This window comes from Aphelocoma coerulescens, chromosome 18 (assembly GCF_041296385.1).
Source record: "Aphelocoma coerulescens isolate FSJ_1873_10779 chromosome 18, UR_Acoe_1.0, whole genome shotgun sequence".
NCBI lineage: Eukaryota > Metazoa > Chordata > Aves > Passeriformes > Corvidae > Aphelocoma > Aphelocoma coerulescens.
The window spans coordinates 11,612,320-11,637,017 of record NC_091031.1 but is presented as its reverse complement, the minus strand read 5'-3'; the positions used below and the strand labels follow the sequence as shown (position 1 = coordinate 11,637,017).

General features: G+C 49.0%; 1 protein-coding gene across 5 annotated transcripts in view; it reads right to left on the bottom strand.

Annotated features, from left to right (window-relative positions):
• STX8 (syntaxin 8) overlaps positions 1 to 24,698 on the bottom strand; it is an 89,737-nt gene that overhangs the window by 58,988 nt on the left and 6,051 nt on the right. For 3 of the 5 annotated variants that reach the window (XM_069032215.1, XM_069032218.1, XM_069032214.1), the window contains exons 4-6: positions 23,086 to 23,196; positions 17,146 to 17,270; positions 15,715 to 15,807 (exon numbers count right to left, since the gene is read on the bottom strand). In XM_069032215.1, coding sequence (XP_068888316.1) covers positions 15,715 to 15,807; positions 17,146 to 17,270; positions 23,086 to 23,196 — 329 coding nt within the window. Of the gene's footprint in view, positions 1 to 6,258; positions 8,623 to 15,714; positions 15,808 to 17,145; positions 17,271 to 23,085; positions 23,197 to 24,698 lie in introns of those variants that run through there. The other 2 variants (XM_069032217.1, XM_069032216.1) reach the window with 2 other exon arrangements.

Genomic DNA, 24,698 nt, shown 5'->3' with positions numbered 1-24,698 from the left:
AATGCAGCGCGCCGGGATCCGCCGGCCCCGCTTCCAGGGCAGCCTCCCCTTCCTGTGCACACCGAGAGCACTCGGCAAGGAATTCACCTCTTCCAGCCCATCCAGGGCTCAGCACCCCGGCAGGAGGGAGGAGCTGCCTGGCCTGCAGGCACCAGGGGCTGCTCGGCGCTGGTGCCACGCTCAGTGCCGTGACCACGGCAGGCTCCTGGAGCCCACACGGGCAGAGCCCTGCCTGTGTTATTCCTGCAAGGAATTCAACAGCTGAAAACAGCAAACCCAAGAGCCAGAGCTATTTGCTAAGAAGGGTTTTGGTTACTGAATGCAGAAACCCACAGAAGGCTTTTTTCTCTTGTTCTCCAAGAGAAATGGAGAGGATGCACACGTGTTTTATTAATGCCATCGACTACACGAGTGCCATGAAAGGAACTAATTTCCAGGGAAAATTAAAATACCAACATCCCTCTCACTGAGACAAGTAGCACAAGTGGGGAGACAACTAAAATAAATCAGCGAAATGCAAGAGAAATAGGGCAGCAAGCACAATGAGGAGCCAAACGGGTCCAACACCATCCTTGGGAACCTCAGCACAAAGGGACCACACTCAGCACAGGAACAGCTTCAGGACAGCTTCTCCAAAGAAACTCAGGCACAACCCCCAGGAGCTCGGTGTTCCTGCCCAAGAGGGGCAGGAATAACTGTGAATTGCATGGTCAATGTCTCTTCCTCCCCATCAGCAGAAGCACCTTGAGCCGAGAGCAGCTCAAGAGAGACGTGGATGCAGAACTTTAGTCCTTCCCTTATTTCCTTCACTGCATTCTCACACTGGAGAAGAGTCCAGCAGCGACTGTCAGAACTTAAGGAGAAATGCAAACACTCAGGGCTGTTTGCAGGAGCAGGAGAACCAAATGAGCAGAGCCACCCTTTTGGAGGAGCCGAGTCACAGCAGCAGGGACAGACACGGATGTTACAGCAGCACCAAAACCTGGGCTCAGCACCGTGCAAAACACACCCGAGGGGCACCAGTGCATCTCCCTGCTGGGATGGAGAAACAGCCCCAGGAACCTGGTACCCTCTCCCAGGACAAGGCCAGAGGGGAGAGACTCCATCAGGAGGAGCTGGATGTGCTCCACCTGCCGAGGCTTCCCTGGCTGCAGCGCTGCGGTTGGGCAGGAACACTTCCACCTCCTCCTCCTCCCCTCAGGCAGCACTACCTTTTTTCAAACAGTTGGGCAATTGTCTGAAGAAGTCTAAGAGGGGAAAAACACATTCCTCTGAAACAGCATCACTGCCAGGCACAGGACTGCGGCATCATCCAGCCTTACTGCTGACCCCATGCTTGAAAAGCACCTTGAAAATAAAACACAGCCATTATTTCAGGCAATACTCAAAGCAAGCAGAAAAGCAGTGCCTTCTTTTCACAAAGGACAAAATGTACCTTTGGATTTCTAACTCTCCTTTTCCAACGTTTTGTTTTTCCTGTGCTTCTCTCCCACGTGGAGGGGATGAAGAAATGCTGGGGAGGGTCGTGGTTCAGGACAGTTTAAGTGTGCATGAACCGGCTGTTCACTCTCAGCACAGCACTTGTGCTCCAGAGAGATCACCCCAAGCCCATGACACCGCTCCTTCCTCCAGCAGACCTTCATGAATTCCAGCTGGAGACTCCTTTCTCTTCCCCCAGGGCCAAAGGGAAACTCACTGATATTTTTCATGTTTAGGATGTGAGGAAGGACACGCAGGAACACCGAAGCCCATTAAATTGCTGCATTTCTCTTCCCCCACTCCTCCTCCTTTTTTTCCACAAGGAGGGAGTCTTCCAACCCCCAAAGCAGACCAGGAGAGCAGAGTGCATGGGAATAGCACCAGGGAGCACCAAGTGCAGGGACCCCTCTGAGCCCCTGGGCACCACACGGGAGGCACCACACGCTCACAGCAGCCTCCACCAGCTCGACTCCCAACTCCCTCAGCTGGTGCTAAAACCCTTTTTTATTAGTGGGAACAAGAGGAAGAGCATCCTCTGCAGGAGGGAACACAAACCCAGCGGCCGCTGCAGCACTGGGGACAGCTTTGGCTGTGTCAGCAGCTCATCAGTTTGCAGCTTCGGGCAGAAAGAGCTGCTGCCAGCAATGACACATTTTACCCAAGATCTCCTGAACAAAGCTAAATTTGGAGAATTCAGTGTTTCTCACCATCCCTTTGATCCAGAAACACCAGAGGATGTGATGGGAGCTTCAGCGGAGCAGCCACGGACAGCCCAAGTTACCAAGGACAGCTGGGCAGGACCAGAACTGTGCAGTGTCTGTGGTTGATTTTCACACAATAACTGTTAGTGAGAGCTTTTGGAGAGCTTCCCCCCTTTCAAAAACCAAACCTCTCGCTGAAGCCAGCAGTGCCAGTCAGTTTATGACATGTTTTTATCCCAAACTGAAGGATGGGGGTTTGGCTGTGTTTGTGTTTGGCAATGTCTGTACATTTGGATGATTTAGGCAGACAAGATCTGCTGCCTTTAATGCCCAGCTGCTCTATTTAATCCCTGTTAAAACTGGTTTTCCCCTTCCAATTTCTTCAAACACTACTGGGAGGCTTGTTTAAAATACATCCCTTATAAAGGCTCCTGGCAACTCTGAAATGAGAGTTTTCCTTAATCTTCCTGCTAACTTCAGGGGATAAACTGTTCAGCTGTCACCACGTCACAGTGTGGGTGATGTTAAGGAGCTGGAGGAGAAGCCAGGCCACAGAAATGCCGAGGTCCCACTCCGCTTCCCTCTGCCCTCACTCCAACAAGGTCTCTTGATGAGCTCTCACAGACCAGGAGTCCCCAAGTCCTGCAGAGGAGCTGAGCACCTTCCAGCAAACATTGATTGAGATCTAATTGAGGGTGATGGTACCAAGCGTCCACCAGGACTTGGACAGCAGGAAAAAGTTCCTGGGCATTTTGTGCATGGGACTGGATTTGCCTTCCCAGACAGGTGATCCCTGGAGGTGTCTGACAGGGTCAGGGCCACATCTGCACTTGCAGCCAGGAATGTTCCTCCTCCTTCAACTCAGCTGCATATCAAATACATACAGATTATGATAAAAAACCAAATATGACCATCTTTAATAAATATCAACCAGGGAAAACTCCACACATACCAGAAAATACATTAATTTGGCTTGGTATCCTGCACCAGTCGATGCCTGAAGCAGAGCAAGCCTGGCACGTGCTCTGTTTAAAAGGTTCCCCAGCCCCTGTATCAATGGGTTTTTCCTCCATTATTCACAGAAATCTGAAAGTTCCCTCTTTCAGCAGGGATTGAGGAACAATTTTTACCTTCAGAATAAAACCACATAGAGACACAGCTGTTCAGGGTACTTTGCCATCACACTTGCCCTGTGAATACCCAGCAGAAAGCAGAGTGAGAAATCTGCCTTATGCTTACAACAAAGCTCTAAGATTTCTTTTAAATCAGATGTGATTGCTGTATTTTTGCTTTGTTTTGCTTCTGAGGGATGCAGCCTCCCCTCACTCAATAAAACCTCCTGCCATTCCCTTCCAACGGGAATTCCAGCTGGACACAGAGCTGGGTAGGAAGCACAGGGCAGGTGTGGGGGTAATTCCCATTTCAGAGCGTTCCCTCATGCCAGCAAGTGAAACAGAAACCTCTCCAACATCTCCCTGCACGTGGGGGACAGCTCACAGGTGTTCTGCCCTGCACACTGACACGGGTCAGGGCAGAACTGGGTTCAAGCCCTGCTGTCCTTTCCCCAGCACATGCCCAGACACACAACCTGCTCCGAGTGCTCAGGGAGGTTTAGCAGCACACCCCAACCACTGAGGGCGAAGGCTGGCCTGGAACACAAGGGAGGAATACACTGATTTTACACTCAAACCCTCAGCCCTTCCCTCACAAAAGTCCTGGGGTCTCCAGCTACGAAAGTCATTTTCCTTTCATTGAAAACACACCACCCACATTAGCCAGGAGCAGAACTATTGCAGCTCCTCTTGTAACAAAGCATCCAATGGGGGTTTTCCGTACGAAGGGAAGTCACAGCAGCTAAACCAGAGGAAAGAACCACATGCAGCTCAACAGGCTCCAGTTCAAGTCTGAGCACCACCACAGTGACCTGTGATCAGTGACATGGAACAGCTGGAAAACCCAGCACTGACCCCAGCTGCCACCCAGATGCACCAGAAAATCATAATCCAGCCCCAAAACTCAGAACTGTGATAATTAGCACACGAATGTGTGCCATGCTGGAATCTTCCCCAGGCTGGTGCTCTGACACAGCTTGGTCCTAATAATAATTTCCAAGTGAAAATACCTTTTTACAATGAGTACATATAAAGCAGCCCATGTCCTAAGCCCGAGCAGAAGGAAGCTTTCCTCCCAGCTTATCTGATTTTCTATTCATTTCAAATATCACGTTTCGGAAGGCCACTTCAGAGTTCAATTCACACTGCTAATTTTCCTTGGCAAGACCCCACGTTATCTGCAAACACTGGCTGAGAACCCAACTGCAGCAATGTGATACCCACACCCTGTTGCACAGCAACTGGGTAACACAGGGATGTGGGAAACGTTCATATTCCAAAATAAGGGCAGGTGACAGGGTTCTTAACATCAGATCCCGTGGGGATGCAGGAGTCTGAGAGGCAAGGAACACCAAAATTAGGAGATGCCCTCCGAGTCCCCAGCCTGCCTGGGGCACTGTCCCTGCCTGGAATGATCCCTCCCTGTCCCACTGAACGCCCCAGAGCCAGCAGGCACCTCCTGCTCTCCCTCTCCCTGCTCCACACTGTCCCAGCCTCCAGAGCCAGGAACAAGGAACGGTCCTGCTCACCCCTGCAGGCCCAAGCACAGCTTGCTCAGGGAAATGCCATCTGGAGAAAATGAAGCAGACAAATGGACAGGTCTCTGCTGGAGCATCCCCCAGGAGATTCCTGAGCTCAGCCAAGTCCTGATGGATTTTTCCTCAAGCCAAGGCCCCTCCCACATCAGTCCCCTCCACCCCTACCTGTCGATGCCACAGCAGAGATAACACACCTCTGCAACACAAAAGTAATTTAAAACGGTTTCAACACAGTGAAATAAATAATTTCTAAGTTTCCTGCCAAATCACCGTTTCCCACTCTGATTCCCTCACACAAAGTGACAAACACAGCAAAGCCCATGGCAACCAACCAGTGAGAACCAGAAATCTTCCCTCCACCCCCAAAAGTTCTTCTTTGCCCCACAAAGGAGGAGGAGCTGGATCCTGACCCCTCTTCCCAGTGCTGCTGCAGGGCACCACAACCCCAGTGCTGACACAGACCTGGGGCTTTGTCACCGGGACGGGGCTGTCTCGTGGTGCTGCTCTCCTGTTCCAACCCAGCACTATGAACACAAAGCTCAGGGTTATACAGAACACACACTTGGGCAGTTTATACCAAATATTACCTTATTTTTCAGTATGATTTGCCCAAACCAGACCAAACCCAACCTTCTGAAATCCTGGCAGGACTGGAAGCCAATGTTCCCTTCAGCATTTGTGCTCACACCTGGAGGAGCAGGTTCAGCTGAGCACCCTGGGGTCCCTGGTCCCCAGCCCAGCCCAGGGGATCCTGCTCCAAACTGGGAACTGTGGCCTTGCTATCTCAGAGCCAAATCCATCACTTTTTATCACAAAGGTATCGCTTGAATTCCTACCCCGAGCCTGGAAAAAGCTGTCAGGCCCAGATGTTTCAGACTAAAGACTGGCCCCAAACCAGCATTTTTCAGCAAACTTGGTCCTGTAAGAGAATTTCCAACAAAATGCTGAGATCAAACACCCCTGGAGCTGTTTCAGCACGATGTGATCCACGCAGCCAAAAGCCAGATTTGATTGTGCCCCTGCACTCTGGTGCCAGACACTTCACGTTATGGGACCTTGTGTGATTTATTCCCTTCATGCTGAAGCGTTTCTTGTAAAACTGGTGGGAGAAAGCAAAGTGGAATTTTGTCTGCTTCCACATCCAAGACTTGCACTACTGTTGTGCTGGAGGATTATTCCAGTTATTGATGTCTGGAAGCAGCAGCTCACTGGGAACAACAAGCACATCCCACTTGTTCCCAGAGCTCACTGGGATCATAGGAAAGGACAGGAGTCAGGCAGCAAGGCAGAATATTTTTCACAATGCATGGCATCAACAGGGTAATACCCACATCAGCTCAGCTGGTTTGGGATGCAGAGGGATGAAACACATTTAATACATCAGCAATTCAAACAAAAAGGTTACACTCAAGCTTGCAAGGAAGTTACTTTAATTTATAATAATAGTTACAGCAAAATGATTTGATCAGTTTTTAAGTGATGCTCCAAGATATCACCTTGACCACTTTAAAAGAATGCCATGTTTATGTCACATTAATTACATTTCTGACTGAAACACAGCTTTGAGGAAGCAACTGCTCCCAGCTTTCCCTCTGCCTCATCAAGCTGCCATGACCCTGGCATTAAACAAAAAGGTCTGACACAGCACAGGCCAAAATCCGCCCCCCACCAAAAAATCAGCTCCCACAAACACTGTGGGCACAACCTGGCACTTGAACCTTCTTTAAACTGAACACTTAAAAATTACGTGACAAATCCACCCCAGTGCTGTACCTAGGAATTGGTTCTGCTGCCTCACCACAAGTCCAACTTCTTGGGAGCAACAAACTGGAACTGTGAGTTGTGCTGGACACCAGCCTGATGGGGAACAATTCCACACCAGGCATTTTGGGCACGGTAAGCCATCATCTCCAGAGGACTGGCCATAAGAGTCAGAGCAGCAATATATTGTGCTCAGTGTCCAGGAGAACAGGAGAGATGGGAGAAGAGATGGGAGGAGAGATGAGCTGGACACGCACTTGGAGGTAATGGGAAAACCAGGAGAATGTGCTGGAGAGCCCTGAGCTGCCGGCTCGGGCTGAGTAAGCCCAGTTCAAAGCACTCCTCAGATTCCAGCAATACCTCACGAGCACAACGTGCCCAGAAACGTGGTTTTCTTATTCTCCCCTGCGTTGTAACCGTGCAGCTTCCAGCCCTACAGGTTTTCTGGGAAATCTATTAAAAGGCCATTAAGTGCCCACCAGCCCTGACCGAAATCACCATGACGCAGGAGCATCTGGTTCCCACCAAGCATGACTCTCTTTAAAGCCTGGACATCACCTCCTCTCCAGTAATGTCTGGGCAAGCAGCTTCTCCAGGGATGTGGGACTGAGCAGCCACCTCCTCCTTCCCCCCATAAAACCTGAAAAAACCCTCCGAGAAGGGGGAGGCACAGAGGAAGCACTGAAGTCAGAGTCTTTAATGTATACACTGAAGTAGAAACCCTCAAGCTGTATTTCACTGCCACAAATAGCAAATATTTAAAAATAAAACATTATTTTTAGCCTAAGTGGTGCTTAAGGATTCGAGAATAAAACACTGCCCAGAGACAGGGAAATGTCACCATGTGAAAACGCTGAAGCAGCCGTGTCCTGCTCAGTGAACACCAGATCAGGGCAGAGAGGAAGCATTTGGGATCCTGTCTCAAACCTTAAAACTTTCCCTGATTCAGCCAAAAACCAGAGGAGAATGAGTAAGGTAGAACACCTTGGTGTATCTACGAGGGTAAAATAAATAAAACTATGCAGAAACTCACATAACATTTTCCAAGATCCTCTAGCAAAGTCTGTTCTGCACAGGGCCATTTATCCCCTGCCTTTCTTTTCCACAAGCAGCGACTGTAAGGTGAGGATATAGAATTCCAGTTGCTCCCAGACAGGTAGGGATCTACCAAAAAGGGGCTGTAAAGGAGAACAGGCTGGGTTTGTCCCTTCCTGCTCCTTTATGACACATGACAGACATCCTAAGAAAGCAGGAAAGCAGGCTGGGAAAATAAATCACCTCTCCCTGGTCTTGAGATTTTCTTGAACGGAGGAAAAGCTAAATTAACATGGAAAAAAATCATCAGCGTTTTGAAATATCTACAATTACAGTTAGGATTTGTTTTCTTTTTAAACAGTTTAAATCAAACGTCTGAAGAAGCAGATGGGAAACTCTCATGTGCTAAAGGTTGAGGCTTCTACCAGAGCTCCCCGTTAGGAAACTAAAGACAAGGCTTAACAAAGAAGATGTTTAGGATCGTAACTCTTATCAAAAAATCCTGAAAGGCCTAAAGAAGTTGGAAACTCATTTCTCCAGCAGCTCTGGTCCCCGCACAGACAGATGCAGGGAGACGGCTTCCCCCTCCCCAGCGTGGGGTGGGTGAGGTAGGGATTGACTAACTGTGGAAAAATCCACATAATTGAGAAGACAAATGTTGAACAGTTATTTTACTGCTTGAACTATTCAAGGAAAAAGGCTGCCCGTGCCAAGGGGCCAGCCAGGCTCATTGTGTGTGCTCGCAGCCCTGGGCAGCAGCGGCGCTTTCATCCCCCGCCAGGTGCTTCACACGGGGCTGGGAGCGCTGCAAGCACCACCGGGAGGAGCAGCAGCATCTCCACGGCCACGGAGAGCAGCAAAATCCACACCAGGGCTGGGGAGCACAGGCCCCTGTTGAGGCCATTTGCTGCTTCCCAGGAGAAGCCCCATCTTCAGTCGCTCACAACGAGGAAAAGCCGTAACAACTCAGGCTCGAGAGTCCCAGCTTGGAACCTGCTGCCAGATGAATTTTCAAAAATAAAATAAAATAAAATTAGAGTTTCAGCCAAAATATCCGAGCCATGTCAGAACAACGCTGCCTCTTCCACGCTAAGACTCTGCAGCGGCCTCGGGAGCTGCAGTACCCCAATGTTTTCAGTGACACACACAGAAGAGAGAGGGGGATGGAAAAGGACCCAGGAGGGGAACTGGTTGAGCAAGAATGCTGGAATATGGATGGGTGGTTCCAAAGGTGAGGATTAGACACACTCAGAAGGGGAAATTAAAGATCAAATCAATAAAAGCAGCAGAATGAGAAGTCAGAAGGAAGCCAAGCTGTAGAAGAGAGAGGGAAGAGCGAGCTAGGGAAGGTCACAACAGAAAATAAGAACTCATCTGCTCCATCTCCTGCTCTAACTCAGCTGAAGCCACCTGGAACGATACATGCTCCTTAAAGGTGTCCCACAACAAGGACTTCCCAACCTCCTGACACAGGCTGTGTCACTCCTGGTAGAAGGATTTCCTGCTCCTCCTGACCTTAGCTCCAGACAGAGCCAGGCACCCCAGCTCAAGCCGTGTTTAATTCCAACCATGAACAGCCAGTCCCTAAGAACATTTATCCAATCCCTGACACACCCAGGGAAGGGAAATCATTTGTGCCCATGCTGCCACAGACTTACAAGGACGTCTCATGCAACAGCACCAAAGCTGCCCTGAAGTTCAAATGACACCTAATTCTTTTCATAAGGCTCTTCCAGAAAAAAATCCCAATTCATTTGACTCTTTACAAGGACAGAGCTGTTGTCTCCCCTGTGCTTACAAGGAGTTTGTTCTGCTGTCCCAGTCTGACTGCTGGAAACCCATGCCAGCAGAGGCTGACAGGCAGCACAGGGGTGGAAACCCATGCCAGCAGAGGCTGACAGGCAGCACAGGGGTGGAAACCCATCCCAGCAGAGGCTGACAGGCAGCACAGGGGTGGAAACCCATCCCAGCAGAGGCTGACAGGCAGCACAGGGGTGATTGCTCCTTGTTCTTCCCCGTGCTGTCAGCAGCCCTCCGTGAGGCCACGGGCAGGACACCTCACACCTCCCTCATGCTGCTCCAATCATCCAACACTGCTGAAATTACCCTGAGCCTGAGCTCCAGAGCTCCCTTTGCAGGTTCCCATCTGGCTGCTGACCCAGGCTTGGAGACAGATCCATTCTGCAGTGGCTTCCCTGCTTTTCCATGTTCCTTTTAAGAATACCAGGAAATTTCACAGATAAATAAACACAGAAGCAGCAAAGTCTTGTGCTTAAAAGGTTAGGAAACACTATAAATACTATTTTGTGTAGACACCTTTCTCAAAGCAATGCAAATTCAGTGTAGCCTTGGTTTCCATCACCCAGCAGGCAGCACAGGCAGGGTTACTTCCTTGACAGATACCAAATAATTTGTTTTATCCTCATCACCCAGCACAAGGCTGCATTCCTCATGGATTGCACACAACTCCAGCTCTGCTCTGAAGAGTTAAAGCTCCCTCACAGAGCTTCCCACGATGGCCCTCCTGCCAGCAGGTCTGAGTGTATTTTGATTTTGACAGCTTCCTTGGGAGATGAAACGCTATTATTGCAACTCAGATGGAAAATAGGAAAACTATAGTTAAGGTTTATTTTGGATGTTCCGTAAAAGAGAGTTTGAACCTCTCTCTTTTTTTAAAACCACATGCAAACCAAACCTTATCTACCTTTCCAAGCAATATTTAATATATTTTGATGGATTTCAGGGACGTGGTTTCGTGGTGGACTTGGCAGTGTCAGGTTTACAGTTGGACCCAGCGATGTTAAAGGTCTTTCACAATGAAATGATTCTGCATTCCCCAATCCCTCCTGGGGGATGGACCAGATGATCCCCAGAGGTCCCTTCCAAGCCCAGCCATTCCCTGATTTATCACATCCAGAGCTCAGCCTGCACCAGCTCCTGCCAAGTGCCAGCGCTCCAGACCTCGGCAAACCAGAGCCTGGGATGCCAAGGCAGGCATGCAGAGGGAATCACTCCTGGAAAAGCTCAGCTGGGATGGCTTAACCACCCTCACACCGAGCTCCTGGGCAGCAGCACAGGCAGTTTTATGCTCTAAGGTAACATTTATCTGCTGCTGCTGCCACAAACTCCTCTTACAACCCTCGCCTCACTCTCTAAACGTTTTCCCACACCTGGAAGGAATGAGGCAGGGACCTTACAAATGGTTTTTGTCACTACATACACACAGTTCAACCCCAGAAGAGATGCAGTCCTATGCACAAAATGAGGCAAGACCTGCAGAAAACAGCGTGCAAGTGGTTTAGGACCAGAAATACACGCAAGAAGTGCTGTGTAACCTCAGGTTTGCCATTTCCCAGCTTCTCAGTGCTCATATCCAGCCTAAGTATTGCACTATTCAGACCACTCAAGACAAAAAGCAAAGTCAATTTTTCCCCCAGGAAGGGTTAAATCCACTTAAACAGTGTGCAATGAAGACAGAGCAGTGCCTCAGTAACACTGAAGTTGTTTCTATTCCATACAATAAGCTCAGGAAGCAAAATTAAAATCTGTCTGCATGGTCTGAGGTCACTCAGGCTAGGAATGGTTATTTTAAATCTGAATATTAGAAACATATGCTTCTCTATGGAGGTTTCTAGCAAACCTGAACCTGCTGGTGCTCAGCCTTTCCCAGGGAATGCTGAACACCTCCAGAGCCCTCCAAGCAGGACTGGAGCCATCTCCAAGGGGGTCACAGCAGGCAGGGCTGTAACTCCATAGGAAGAAAACAGATATTGTTTAGACAGGATGATGAACATCTCTAAAAATTTAATCTTCAATCATTTCTGATTTACAAACTAATCCTAACAATGATGCAATGCACCCACAGCCCCATTGGTCCGAGGCTCATAACTCCAGCACAGCCCATACACAGTGCTAATTAGTTTGTATTACAGCAAAAATGCTCCTAATAAACAGAAATGTGAAACGACTTTTGGACTGTGCAATAGCCATGTAAATAATCTTTAGGAGGAGCCCTTTACTGTCCATATCCTGACTGCACCAGGAGCTTGGGGCTGGGCACTGCCCTGGGAGGGGGGCATCACATTCCTGGTGCTGTTTCCAGTAAGTCTCTGCGCCACCAGGAATATTTTCACTCCCTTCATTGATGACACCAGAACAATTCTCCAGGTGTGTGCAGAGCAGCAGCCAGAACAGGGCTGCAGTCTCAAGCATTTTGATGGCAGAGCAGCAGGGTAACAAAAATCTCACACCAGGCTGAGCTGAATCAGCCTGGAGGATTTTGTGCCACCCACTGTGACCAGAGGTGACACTGCAACCTTGACTTGCAAAGCTACTGTAAACAAAAACATAATGCTACAAGTTCTGGTCGGTTTTGGAAACTTGATTTTGACAAGAAATTGAAAATGTTACGTAACCATGTAATTAAAGGATTATTATGAGAGACAGTTTACTTAAAATGATCCATTCTGGTTAAGAGCATCCTGACTGGGTACAGCATTCTCCTAACCAGGAAAAGGACACAAACAGTGTCTGATTTTGTAGCTTATCTATTTATGAACTTATTTGCACTCTGCTATGAACTTTAGAGGAGCCAGAAGCAAAAGAACCCATCCTCAACGGAGCAAAGCAAACGGACACTGACAGGGTGAAAATGCCAAGCAGGGCAAGTTTTGCAAGCTCCCAATATTTACCATCCATCCCAGAGTACTCCATTCTCATGCAAGCATGTCCCAATGAGAAAACAACTTCTCTATAAGGGTAAAACAAACAGCATTCAAAATTTCTGAAAGCATTCTTCCACAATTATTGCACTAGATTAGATTGCCTCATCACCAGGGCCAGAGGCCATTTACACTATTTTCTTTCTTTTTTTTTTTTTTATGGAACAGATGAAAGGATTACAGAAAGTTTTCTGGGGCCAAATTTGGAGCTAATGATGGGAAAATTCTTTTGCTAATCCCCACTGCTAGCAGACTCCTGAGGCTGGAAAAAAACAATGCCTCCTGGTACCCTGCTTCTATTTTGCTCATCAGTGCGAAATGCCCTGCTCAGGAGGTTTGCAAAGGCACATCAGCTTTAAGCAGAGCCATAAAATCTGCAGGACAGGGCTATAGTGAAAACCTGAGTGGAGAACCACGTGAGACACCCATTAAAACTTGGATGCTGCACAATGAAAGCCAAGGATGGGACTCAGCCACACAGCAGCCACCTCCATCCGAGCTGCAGCCCCGGGGGGAACGGGCTTTTCCAGGATATTCTGTGCCAGGCAGGCTGGAGGGATCCCACCTGAGCAAGTCCCTGCTGGCTCCAGAAGATTCTTGAAGAGATGGGTGGGCCAGGCTGGTGTCACCTCGTGTCACCGCCTGTCCACGGACAGGGACCGACCCTTCCCTGGGCACAGCTCCCACCAAAGCCCGGGGATGCCCTGGGACAAAGCTCCAGCACTGCTCCTCCCTCCCGAAGGCAAAGTTTAATCATTTTGCAGTCATTTAACAAACACAAAGGATTCACATGTACCAGCTCCGGGCAGGAGTAAACTTTGCATAATTAATCCCTCGGTCCTGGCGCATCTGCAAATGCACAGCTACACCAACTGGCACTCAGGGGAAAATGCCTCTGGCCACCTCGGAGAGCTGGGAAGTGCAAACATCTCCAGAGAGCCGGAGCTGCCTCGGAATGGAGAAAGCAGAGCCGAGGAACAAGTCTGGAAAATCAGTACCCAACTCCCCAAAGCCTGATTCGTTAATGCACATTATCAGCTGCTTCTGAACGAAGCCACATTTTATTTTAACACCGGGACAAGCTACAGGCACCTCCTGAGCTGCAGAAGGTGGGAACATCCCCAGCAGGTCAGGGAAGTGGAAGTCAAGCTTCCCACAGAAAGGGGAGGTTTGGTGGAAAGTCTGACTCGAGGAAAAAGAAACGTTGAAGCAGCACTTAATGAAGATGAACTTCCCCTGCCTCCCCACAATACAGACGATGCCATTATCACTCAGCACTAGGAAGGAAAGGGATTCCAGGGAAGGGGAAATTGCAGGGCAGTTATCCTCATCAACCTGAGCGTGCAGCAGTGACAGGAGCTTGGCAGAGCGCCTGAGCAAAGTCTGCTCATGGTTAAGCACAGGGCATGAAGTAAGATGTGCACAGGAAAACAGCCCCTGGAAAATATTGCTCAGGAGTTCAGCTTTTCCAGGGTGCCAGTGGCAACAAAATGTCTGACCTTATCCCCCCATATCCGCCAAAAAATCCCAAAAAAAGGGATTGCATAAAGTCAGCGGAAACATGGGAGTTCCACTTGCCTGGCAGGGATGAAGCCAAGTGCTGAGTGATCTGCCCCCACATCTGTAAAGTCAGGCTATTTCCCAACTCTCTGGACAGCTTAAACATCTCCTGATGACACTTCCTACACGGCTGGCAGGTTTGCTGCTCGTGGCTGTGGGACACGAGGAGCAGAGCTCAGGCTCTGAGCAGTTTCCTCAGGACCTCAGGATCAGCACAGACAGTCCTCACCACTTCCTACTCCAAGCACTTGGGAAAGTTTCCCTCTTTTGAGAAAGAGCTGCCTGTAGCTCAAAGAAGAGCTCCCATGAAAACACAGGAATTTTGCTCAAGGGTTTTGTAACTGTCTGTAAGACAAACACCTCCAGAATTATTTGCATTATTTGTGAAAAGGAGGGTTAAACACATTCCATCTCACAGATGTTTTGAGGCCTCATTGCTAGAGAAAGGCTGGCAGAAATGCAATGGCACAAAACACAGAACCTTCAGGGTCCCAAGAACGTAAGGATTTGGGGAAACCATCCCCAACCCCCAACAGAGAAATGGGACACAGATTGTGTATTTTCCTGAGGAGAAACCAAAGTTTCACAGAGAATCCATAAACATGCTCATGCTTCCCACCTGTTTCCTGTTTAGAGCAAAAAAAAAGCAATTAATGTGACTTTTTAAGCAATGATTAATAAAGAAACCTATGAGATGAGACCCCTAATTGAAAATGTCTTTCCTCACATGAGGCAGAGGATCAGAACATGACAAGAGCACTGAGCAGTCTCTCCCAGCTGCACAAACCGTTCCTTAACAACCTTAAGATTAATAAACAAAGACATATTCTAGGCATTTCTGATCCCTCCTGGATTTAGCCATGGCAAACAGGAGAAATCCATCCTCTCGCTTCCCTCTGCTTCAGAACAGAGCTCCCAGGCAGCACCTCACAGCAGTGATTGTGAATTTGGAAACTCCTGACTCTGAGCAGACTCACAGGGAGATACAAAGGGAAAATACCATCCCAGGAAGAAGCAGATTTCAGGGTTAGCATTTATTAGCAAGGAAGAGGACGCTGCCCTCCTCAGCAGGGAAGCACAAGCCAAGGACAAAGCACAGGGGTGCAGCCTTTGTGAGAGGGAGAAGCTGGCAGGGCCCTCACTGAACTGTCAGCAGTTGGAAGGAATGGAAAAGTCAGGAGCACTGGAGGATCTGCTCTCCCAGGGCCGGCTCATGTCATGTGCACAGCTCAGCGGGCAACAAAGAGGATTTACCCGGAGAGCAATCCCACCACTCGGACACTGGCTCCTCTGAAAGGAAATAGGTACTCCTGCTTCAGTGCTGCACTTAATTTGATCTACATTCACTGCCATGAACCCTCCCAAACCCAATCATTTGGAGCAAACAGTGCAGTGCTTCCCCTTTAATCGCTGGCTCAAGACTTTTCCACTCAGTTCATCAGGAAAGACACAGAATGAGAATGCTCAAGTGAAGCCCTGCACCACATAAAAACTGTCATGAAACAGAAAAACGTAGAAGATCGAGTACAAAATTAATTTTGTGCTTTGGACCAGCAATCACCAATCTCTTTGTTCAAAAGTCAGGCTTGGGGAAGCACCCCAAAGGTTACACATTGTACCCAGCCCCCAGGGAACAGAGAGAGGCACAGCAAAATCAGGAGATGAATGGGCACAATCTGCAGTGGTTGCTTGAACATAAACCTTTCGTGTCAGCTGCTTGCTCTGTGGGCAGGAAGAGCAGTTGTGCGAGGAGAGAAAAAAATTAATCCCAGTCTTACATAAAAGTGAGGCAAAATCTTGTCCTTACCATTCTGCTCATCCAGCTCATTCCCAATTTCCTGCCCCATTTGTTTTTGCCGGGATATGATTGAAGAAAGAGCATCGAGTCCAGCATCTTGTTCTGCACCAGGAAAATATATTAAATTACTTCGAAAAGTTGCTGTTATGCCAGGCTACATAAAATAGGTAGAAGTGAAGAACAAAAATCTACTCTGTGCTTAAAGGGCTAAAATGTATTAAGAAAACCACATGAACACAACATGAAAATTAATCCTTATGGCAACAGTACTCTTGAAATAATGTGAATGATGGGTAAATAATTTCTCTGCTCTGGCTGGGACATTTTGCTGAGGATCCAAAAAAAAACAAAATCCAAGAATTTAACATTCAGCTGTTACTCAATCATAAATGCAGGGGATTTTCTGGCATACACAGCAAGCTCCTGATTAGCCTTTTTAAATTTTCCAAGCAACTTTTAACATGAATAAAAGAAAACAGGTGATGCAAACACCAAAGAATTCAGAGAGACTTTTAAAGCTGCAAGAGGATGCAGAGCTTGGGGGAGAGCTGAGGGAGAGGGGACAGGGGCAGTGGAAGTGTGATGTGCTCCCACACTCTGCAGAGCTCCTGTGTGAAGAACCACATCCCCCGTGCCCTGCAGGCACCAGGGAGCCCCTCAGCCAAAATGTGCAGCTCTCCCTGCCCAAAGCTGCCAGGGAGTGGCAAGAGAGGAGCTGCAGGAGGGTCAGCGCCCAGGGCACAGCAGTGATGCTGCCCAAACAGAGTGGCCAGGACCCCCTTCTCCTCAATGGCCCTCCAGCACCTCTTTCACCTCAGTTTAATTACCTATAATGTAATTAAAAACGCAGTTGAGGTTCCTCCTGGACCATCCAGACAGAGCTCAGGCTGCTCTCCTGAGCTGTACACAAGTTGCTGGACACTCACGCAGAGTGAAGCAGGTCTTATCTGGAGACTGATTTCATTCCACCACTTCCAATACTTTAATTGCCTGGAAATGACCTCATTAACCACCTGAAGTCCTCAGACTGAGGTTTCTCAACACTTCCAAAGTCAGAGATTCCTTATGGGTGCTGAGGGCCAAAATCTAAAGACCCTTTTTGGATGAGTTAATTCTTACCTCGTTCCAATTCATTTAATGCACCCAGCACCACCCCTGCACCCAGTGCAGTTATGGGACCACACAGCACACCAAAACCATGAATATGGGCAAAATCAGGACTTCCAAAATTTAATTTAAGAAGTTGCATCCAGTTCAGAGCATTGCAAGCACAATGCTGCTCCTGCAAAAACAGAAAGCAGAAAGCTCCAGCTGCCTGGAGCTGTTGTGTTTGACATCTGTAAATAAAAAAACTTCAGCACAGGTTGGTGTACTGAGGTTCAAATAAAGGCTCCTCTCAGGTCCCAGCAATGCTCAAAACAACCAGAAAGACTCTTGTACCTTCAATGATCCTTCTCTGCTGCTGCCTGAGCTCATCAAAGCCGAGTCCTCTGGTCTCCTCCGATTCCTCCAAGAGCCAGGGGTTGGTGACGCCTCGTTTGACCCCTCCTGCCATGAGGCTGGATCTGAAAACAGCTTCAGTGAGTGATGTCCAACACCAAGCCCCTGGCAGACAGCAGCACCCAGGGCTGAGCACTCCATGGGGCTCTGTGCAACCCCAGGAGAAACCAGCCAAGAACAACCCCCGGTAACAAATCCATCTCACGGGCTGGCCGTGGTAATGAAGGAGAGAACTCATTTCACAGGGAACAATTAGGCTACAGAGTGAAATACATCCCACAGACTGTGTAACATATCCATATAAAATGTTTGTGTGCAGAACACACAACATTCCTGGGAATGCACATTATGCCTGTATTTGCTACATGATCAGAACACAAACTTATAAAAACACTGCTACAGCCTCAAACAGTGAAAGGATCCACTTGTTAACAGAGATGCAAATCAGATGAGACTTTTAATTCCCTGCAATCCTGACCAAACCTAACCAGGAACATTCCTGAATTTCAAAAGCTGTAGGTGGACACAGCTCCCCCCCTGCATTTCCTACTCTGGCATCAACCTGAACGAGAAGCCAGGAACACACACTTTCAAATGAAAGAGTAATTAAATAATGGGTTTTCTTTTCAAAGAGTTATGACTTGAGATTGTTCACGTTACAGACACTTCCCTGGTGACCACAGAAAACAAGTTTTCCATGTCCAGGGCACATAAATCCAATCAGTAAAATGAAACCCCACTTAAATATTTCCTCAATACCAGATTTCTGGTTTCTGCCTTTCAGCTCTTCACTGGTTTTTCCTACAAGACAAACCTCATGACAGACTGAGAGTCCCCTGAACCCAGAACTGCAGCTCAGGTTCAGGGGGAGTCATGGTAAGGTCGGTTCCCCCACAGATGTTCCCAAGTTGGAGCTTTTGCTTTCTGCTTTGCTTTTTCTAAACTCTGTATTTCTTTCCTATTTTACCTTTTCCCCGCCCTTTCCCAAAGCACTTCCCCAAACAGAAGAACTGAGAGGACTCTAGAATCTCTTAAATTCTCGATGTTTTTTAATTACACCAAGACCTAAATTTGCATGTTGCAGTTGTTTTGGTGTTTTTAATCGAGTTTTCAATCGAGCTGTTCTCCAGGAGACGCTCTGATGCTGCCCAGTGCCCACATCTGCTGGACATCCCTCTGTGGCCAAAGCCCCGGGGCAGGAGGTCACTCTGCACAAGGACAGCGGGGCCAGGAGGGGTCAGGGCCCTGCTGACACTGAAGGGTGTCCAAGCACAGCCCCGAGCTCGGGCCGGAGCTCCGGGAGGAATTCTGGGGAGCTGGGGACATCTCCTGGCCGTGGGATGGAGCAGCACGGCCGGAAAATCCCCGCACAGAGCTCTGCAGCTCCTCCTCTCCCCGGACACTGGGACAGGGCCACGGGACTCCAGCTCAAGAATGAAAAATAGAAAAAAAAAACCACTTTTTTTTTGCTAAAAGTGGCTAAAAATCACTTTTTATAAATCTCAACATGTCCCTTAACCATGCCAGTGATGCTGAACACCAGAGCAGAGCCAGCCCTGCTGTGCCACGACCAGCTGGGTATCAAGGGCAGCACCAGAGAGGAGCTGGGATTCTGCTGCATTCCAGCCCTGCACCTCCATTAAATTTCCATGTATTTATCGAGGCTGGCAACCGGGCTTGATTGGACAAACTGACACACACCTGGAATGAAGTTTTACACACTACCCAGCCTTCCTCCCTGCTCTGGGGCATTAAACATGCTCTTTTATCTCCCAGTCTCACAACTGGCACCAGGTTTGTGAACACGACAGAAGCACTACAGTGCTCAAGATGGAAAAACCCTTGCAGTTCACCCAATTCAGTTCAATTAGAAGGACACAAAATCCAGGGTAACAACACCTGACAAAGCTGTTTAACTAAAGCAAAGGGAACATAAAGCGCTCTGCTTGCTAAAAAGAGCACGGCTATTTCTGCCTGTTAAAAAACAGCCAAGGCAAGCAAATTTGAAATAATCTGTGGCTCTGTCTCCCTCCCTCCCCCCAGTGCTCTGCCCTGCTCTTGTAGGCTGGGTCATGACAAGTGGTCTGCTCGTTACAATAATCTTTGTGACATGTTTGGTAACTACCTTCCCACACAAGGCAGCACAACTTCCTCCTTCCTCTGATCCTGCCCTGCCTCGCCTCGGTGGTGTGAAGATTAAAGCTTATCCAATTAGCCACCCACTGCCTCCGCCAGGTTAATCAGGCAAATCTTGGAAGCCGTCACAGAGCACTGGAGTGTGGGGATAGCTTTTGATTATAGGAGCAGATTTAACTAATTACAGGGCTCAGCAATGCGCCCAAGTATAAAAGGTGATGGGGTTTAAAATCAGGGAGCTATGTCACTGCCTAACAAGGGAGGGCTTATCTTATTGTTTCACTGATAATTCTTATAACACCTCCCAAGTAACTTAGATTACTCAAGCAGCACTTACTTTAGGCCAAGGCCACACATCGAGGCTTAGGGCTTTAGAAGACTGATCAGCAAGACTGAGTCTTAAACAAACCTGGGTCATATGACAGCTGGGTGGATGATCACTTGAACATTCCCTTAACTACAGTGAGGCTCTTTGAAGCCCCAGCCTGGCTTCACAGGTCACTCTCCACAGGGGTGAGGAAGGATTGGGGCATTCTCTCACTTACAGTGCTCACACTGTATTTTTAGGAAGCTCCAAGCTAATAAATAAAACAAATATAATTTTACCATGCAAAATAAAAGCGCTCTCTATCCCTCCAAAAACCCATGAGAGGCCGCAAGAGCACAGGCACTTCCCAATCCCCTCCAGGTACCATCCCAGGTGGATATTTCCCCACGAGAACTGCTCCTGATGGGAAGCCTCCAGCACTCCCTGCAGCTGGCAGAGGACTTGCAGCCCCAGCAGCACAAGAACTGCTGTTCCCACATTCCAGGAAATTCCATGTTGCTCTCGACACCACTTCCCTGTGGCTGGGTTCACTGGTCCCACTGCTTCAAGGACTGGAAGCTGCATGTGCTGCCTGAGGAGAGTGTTGGACAATCCTGACCACGCTGGTTCATGACCACACAGCCAAAGGCACATTAATCCTGGAAAACCCCAGCCCATCCCTAGATCTGATCCTGGGACTCAGCTCTCAGGGGTTCTCCTGGATGGACAATTCCCTCTTCTCCCACCCTTCCTATCACCTCCCAGAGCTGAGGCCAATCCCATCCCAGCTCAGGACACTCCAGCTGCAGCCAGGGGGCTCCAGCAGGAACTGGGAGGGAGGAAGGACACCAGGAAGGAGTTTTACAGGCACCTGAACAACCATTGTTGATCTTATTTCCTAAAGAGCATTTGCCCCCCACAAACAACAGCCAGATTCCCAAAAGCATTTGACACCTGATGGCTCATGGATTGAAGGGGGCACTCATGGATTGAAGCCTGGTTGGCATTGGAAAAATTCCTGTTCGGATCAAGGCTGAAATACTTTACATCTGACAGGAAAGTGTTCAACCACGAAAAATGGTGAGCCACACTGAAGAGAAAAAAGAATATGGACTCTTCTGAAATGTACCTGGGGTAGCTCTCACCGAAGGTGCTTTGTGTCTCACAGATACCAGAAGCTGTTTCTATTTTTGAGGAATTCCAAGAGAAATCAAGGAAGGCCAGTTAATTTATTGATTCTCTGGTGACTGGTAACAGACCTCTCCAGCCTGAGACCTGGTCAGACAGGAGCAGGAACATTCCCATTCCTCTGTCTCCATGAATGTTTAAATACTCTAAAAGTTTGACATGTGATATCCAGAAAGTCAGCATTCCTGGCTGCTTTTCCACCCCTGCCTTTGGAATGGAGTGAAACCCTGGGAATCCTGCCCCATTAATGGCCCTCACAACCCACACAGGTCTCTCCCAAGGAGAAAAGGGGGCAGAAGATGCTGAAATTGTGATTAAAACCCAATTAAAGGAAATCTGACTGGCCCTGCTCACGGGGAGTCACGCAAACAGCACAACCTTTCCCTGGAAAATTCCAGCGGCATCTTAATTAAGGCCGGAAGGGGCCGGAAGGGGCAGGAATGCCGTCCCCAAGCCACGGAGCGTCCTGCCCGCAGTTGTCACTTGGGATCAACCCTGAGAGCATTAAACCACAGCCCTGCGCCCCAGAAACGGCTTCAGAGCAGCTTTCAAAGGAGGTGAAACTCACTGAGTGGTGACCAAACGTAAACCAGATTAATTCCAGGGAAACCCTCCCAGCCCCAGGCCCTGGGACAATAAATTTGTGATCAGTGGTGCAGGAAGGTTAATGAAAGGAAGGGCTGCTGCAAGAACAGGACCTGGCCGACGTGGGCTGTCACATCAGGGCTGGATTAGATATGGAAAAGCAGCACAAACCAGGGAAGTGTCACTGCTCAGCTTCATCAAACTCCAGGCGCCGATTTTTCTAATGCAGGACAAGCTGAGTGTCAGCTCCAGGCACATTCCAGGGTGGGCTCTGCCACCTCCAGAATCCCAAAGCTGGGCCAGGACTCAGCAAGGATTTCAGAGGGACCCCGAGCTGGGAATGGCAGCTGAGCCCTACAGACCCTGGGGGCTCCGGGCCTGAGACCAGCCCCTGCCAAGCTCCTGCCAAGATCCCTCCAAGGTCCCTCCAAGATCCCTCCAAGGTCCCTCCAAGATCCCTCCAGGGTCCTCCCAAGATCCCTCCAAGCCCCCTCCAAGCCCCTTCCCTACAGACCCACAGAGCCCAGGCTCAGGCAAGAGAGGGAATTTGGATTCACTGGCACAAGATTCAGGCCCTGAGTTGTCTCTGCCTGCACCCCTGAAAACCAGACCCACACGGACAATAGGGAAGGGGTGGGAGTTCACCAGACAGAATATTTGGCATAGTTTTATCCATTTTTAATAACAGAGGTTAAAAGAGAACTACAAAACACCAAGCCTTGCAACACCAGCAAATAAATACTCTCTGATGTTATCTTCTGCTGGAAAATACTGGATTCCCTGATCATTTCTAATGGGGCTTGAAATTATCAGGGGACTTTGATATTTTCCTCCTGTTTGCTGAATCCCTGAAGCAGCACCTTGCCAGCACTGCCCTGCCACAGCAGGGATGGCCACAGAGGCCACTCCAGCTCAAGGACTGCTCAGAGCAGGCGACACACAAGAGTCCCATGTCACAGACCCATAGACATTTCACCCACTCACTGTTTTACACATTTTGGGTGACTCAGGGATAGATTTAAGAGCCAACACAACAACTGGATGTGCACTGAGCTCTGGAGAATCCAAACCTAGAGCAACTGTTTGGGTTCAGCCACAGTCTGGAGGTTTATCACCTGCAGCAGGTGCTGCCCTGATGTCTGGTTATGTAAAGATGACTGAAAAAATCACAACCACATGTCACAGACTGGGTTGGGTTGGAAGGGACCTCAAAGTTCATCCCATTCCCACCCCTGCCATGGGCAGGGACACCTCCCACTGTCCCAGGCTGCTCCAAGCCCCAATGTCCAGCCTGGCCTTGGGCACTGCCAGGGATCCAGGGGCAGCCCCAGCTGCTTTGGGCAACAAGGGCAGCACCCCAGAGAACAGAAGCACTGAACCCAACCCCTGCACCTCCTCCCTGGAGAGACCCTCACCAAGCACAAACACACAGGGAAGGCAGGGAACTGCACCAGCTGGACTCTGAGTGTCACCAAAACCAGTGCCTGTGCCCAACAGGCACCACCCACGGAGAACTGCCAGGAACGACTGTCCCTGACAGAAACACAGCATTTCTAGGCAAATGAAACTCCCTTTGCTACCTGCAGGGGCAAATGAGCTCAGGGATTACCTCAGATACACCCAAAGCTCAGATCCTGTTGGGTTTTGAGGGGACAGTGCCATACCTGGTCATGTCTGGCTCCGGGCCTTCGTTCCTGTAGGATGCCTCGAGCTGTTTGTGCCGTGTGAGGAGGTTGTCCACCAAATTCTGCCTCCTGTCTCCCTCCAGCTGCGTGCTGATGGCTCTGGGTTAAGGACCAAACTCAAAAAGCTTTCATTTCATTACATAAAGTAATACCTGTTATACATTCTTAAAATAAATCAGACTTCCTGATCACCAAAATGAAAAATTTTAACACCAAAAAAAGGCTCCAAGAGGATTGTTCACATTTTTCTGGATGAAATCTGCTGTTATTCTAAGTGTGTTTCTGCTCTTTACATATTTCTAACAAAAGGTTTCATACAGTGGCCACAGAATGATCTTTATGTCATCACCTCAAAGTAATGAGAGGACTGGAAGGACATTTACTGCCAAATTAGCACTAAGAAGAGCATTTCCCCCTGCAAAATCCAACCAAAGCCATGTTTTGTTTATTTGCTGGTCTCCAGCACTGACAGTGTAACAGTACTGCACAGGTTAAGCTCAGGGAAGGATGAGATTTCTTACAAGAGCTCCAAATTACACCAACAGGGCAGGGCCAAACAGAACAGAGCCTTTAAAATCAGCGGGGTATTTCTCATCTCCCTTCACTGGAGGCTCCTCACACAGACCAGGGGAGCAGCTCCCAGCCAGTGATGAAGAGAAAACCCAGAATTTTCCTTTGAGCATCTGTTTCCACTTGCAGTTCATGAGCAGAGCACCCCGACAGCCACTGGTGAGCAGAGGAACAAGAGCTGTGGCTTCCACAGGGGACCTGGGAGTGCTTTTTTAGATTAACCTTAGTGACATCCTGAAGGGCTTCTAACTCTGCCCCAAGTACTGCTGAGTGGGTTCAGCAGTGCCTGAGCCGGTCTGCGTGTGCTTTCTGCCATAGCAGCAGCACTGGCCTGCTCCAGCACCCACTGGGCAGGGAGTTCCAGCCCTGGCCATCAGCACAGAACCCAAGGGCTCAGGAGGGATTTCTGCTGTGCTAGGCTGACATTAAACATTCCTCCCTCAAACCAGATTGCTCCTGGATACCCTCAGGGCGATGGACATACCTGTGACTCCTTAACCAGCCTCTCCCAGCATATCCAAGCCAAGCCATGGGGCAACACTCCTAGCAGAGAATCTGTGATTTCTTCCCAAGGCGTATTTTGCAGCACTTTGACATCAATCTGTTGTTTTCAAGTCAGCCAAAGTCAGGATACCCCAGCCCTGCCCACAGCCTGAACAAAGCTTCCTCCTTCCTTTTAGCAAGAGAAACTGTCACCTGGCCAGTTTAGCGCTGGACAAGTGACCTTGCTCACACCCCAGCAGCTCAGGCAGCTCAGAGGTGGCTCGGCCATTTCGTTAAGCTCCTCTCAGACCGTGCTGCTAAGGATGGTGACACAGAGGTGACCAGAGCCAGGCTCCCTCCCACCGCCCCAGGGGTGCCCAGCCCTTCCTGCACTGCAGCTGCCGTGAAAACAACAACAGAGAAAGTTCAGGTGACAACGTCTGCAAAGGGCACGAGGGGAAAGCCCAGAGTGCGTGGCAGAGGAATGAGAGCACATTTTCCACCGTGCCCCAGAGCCCAGAGGTGCTGCTCACACAGAT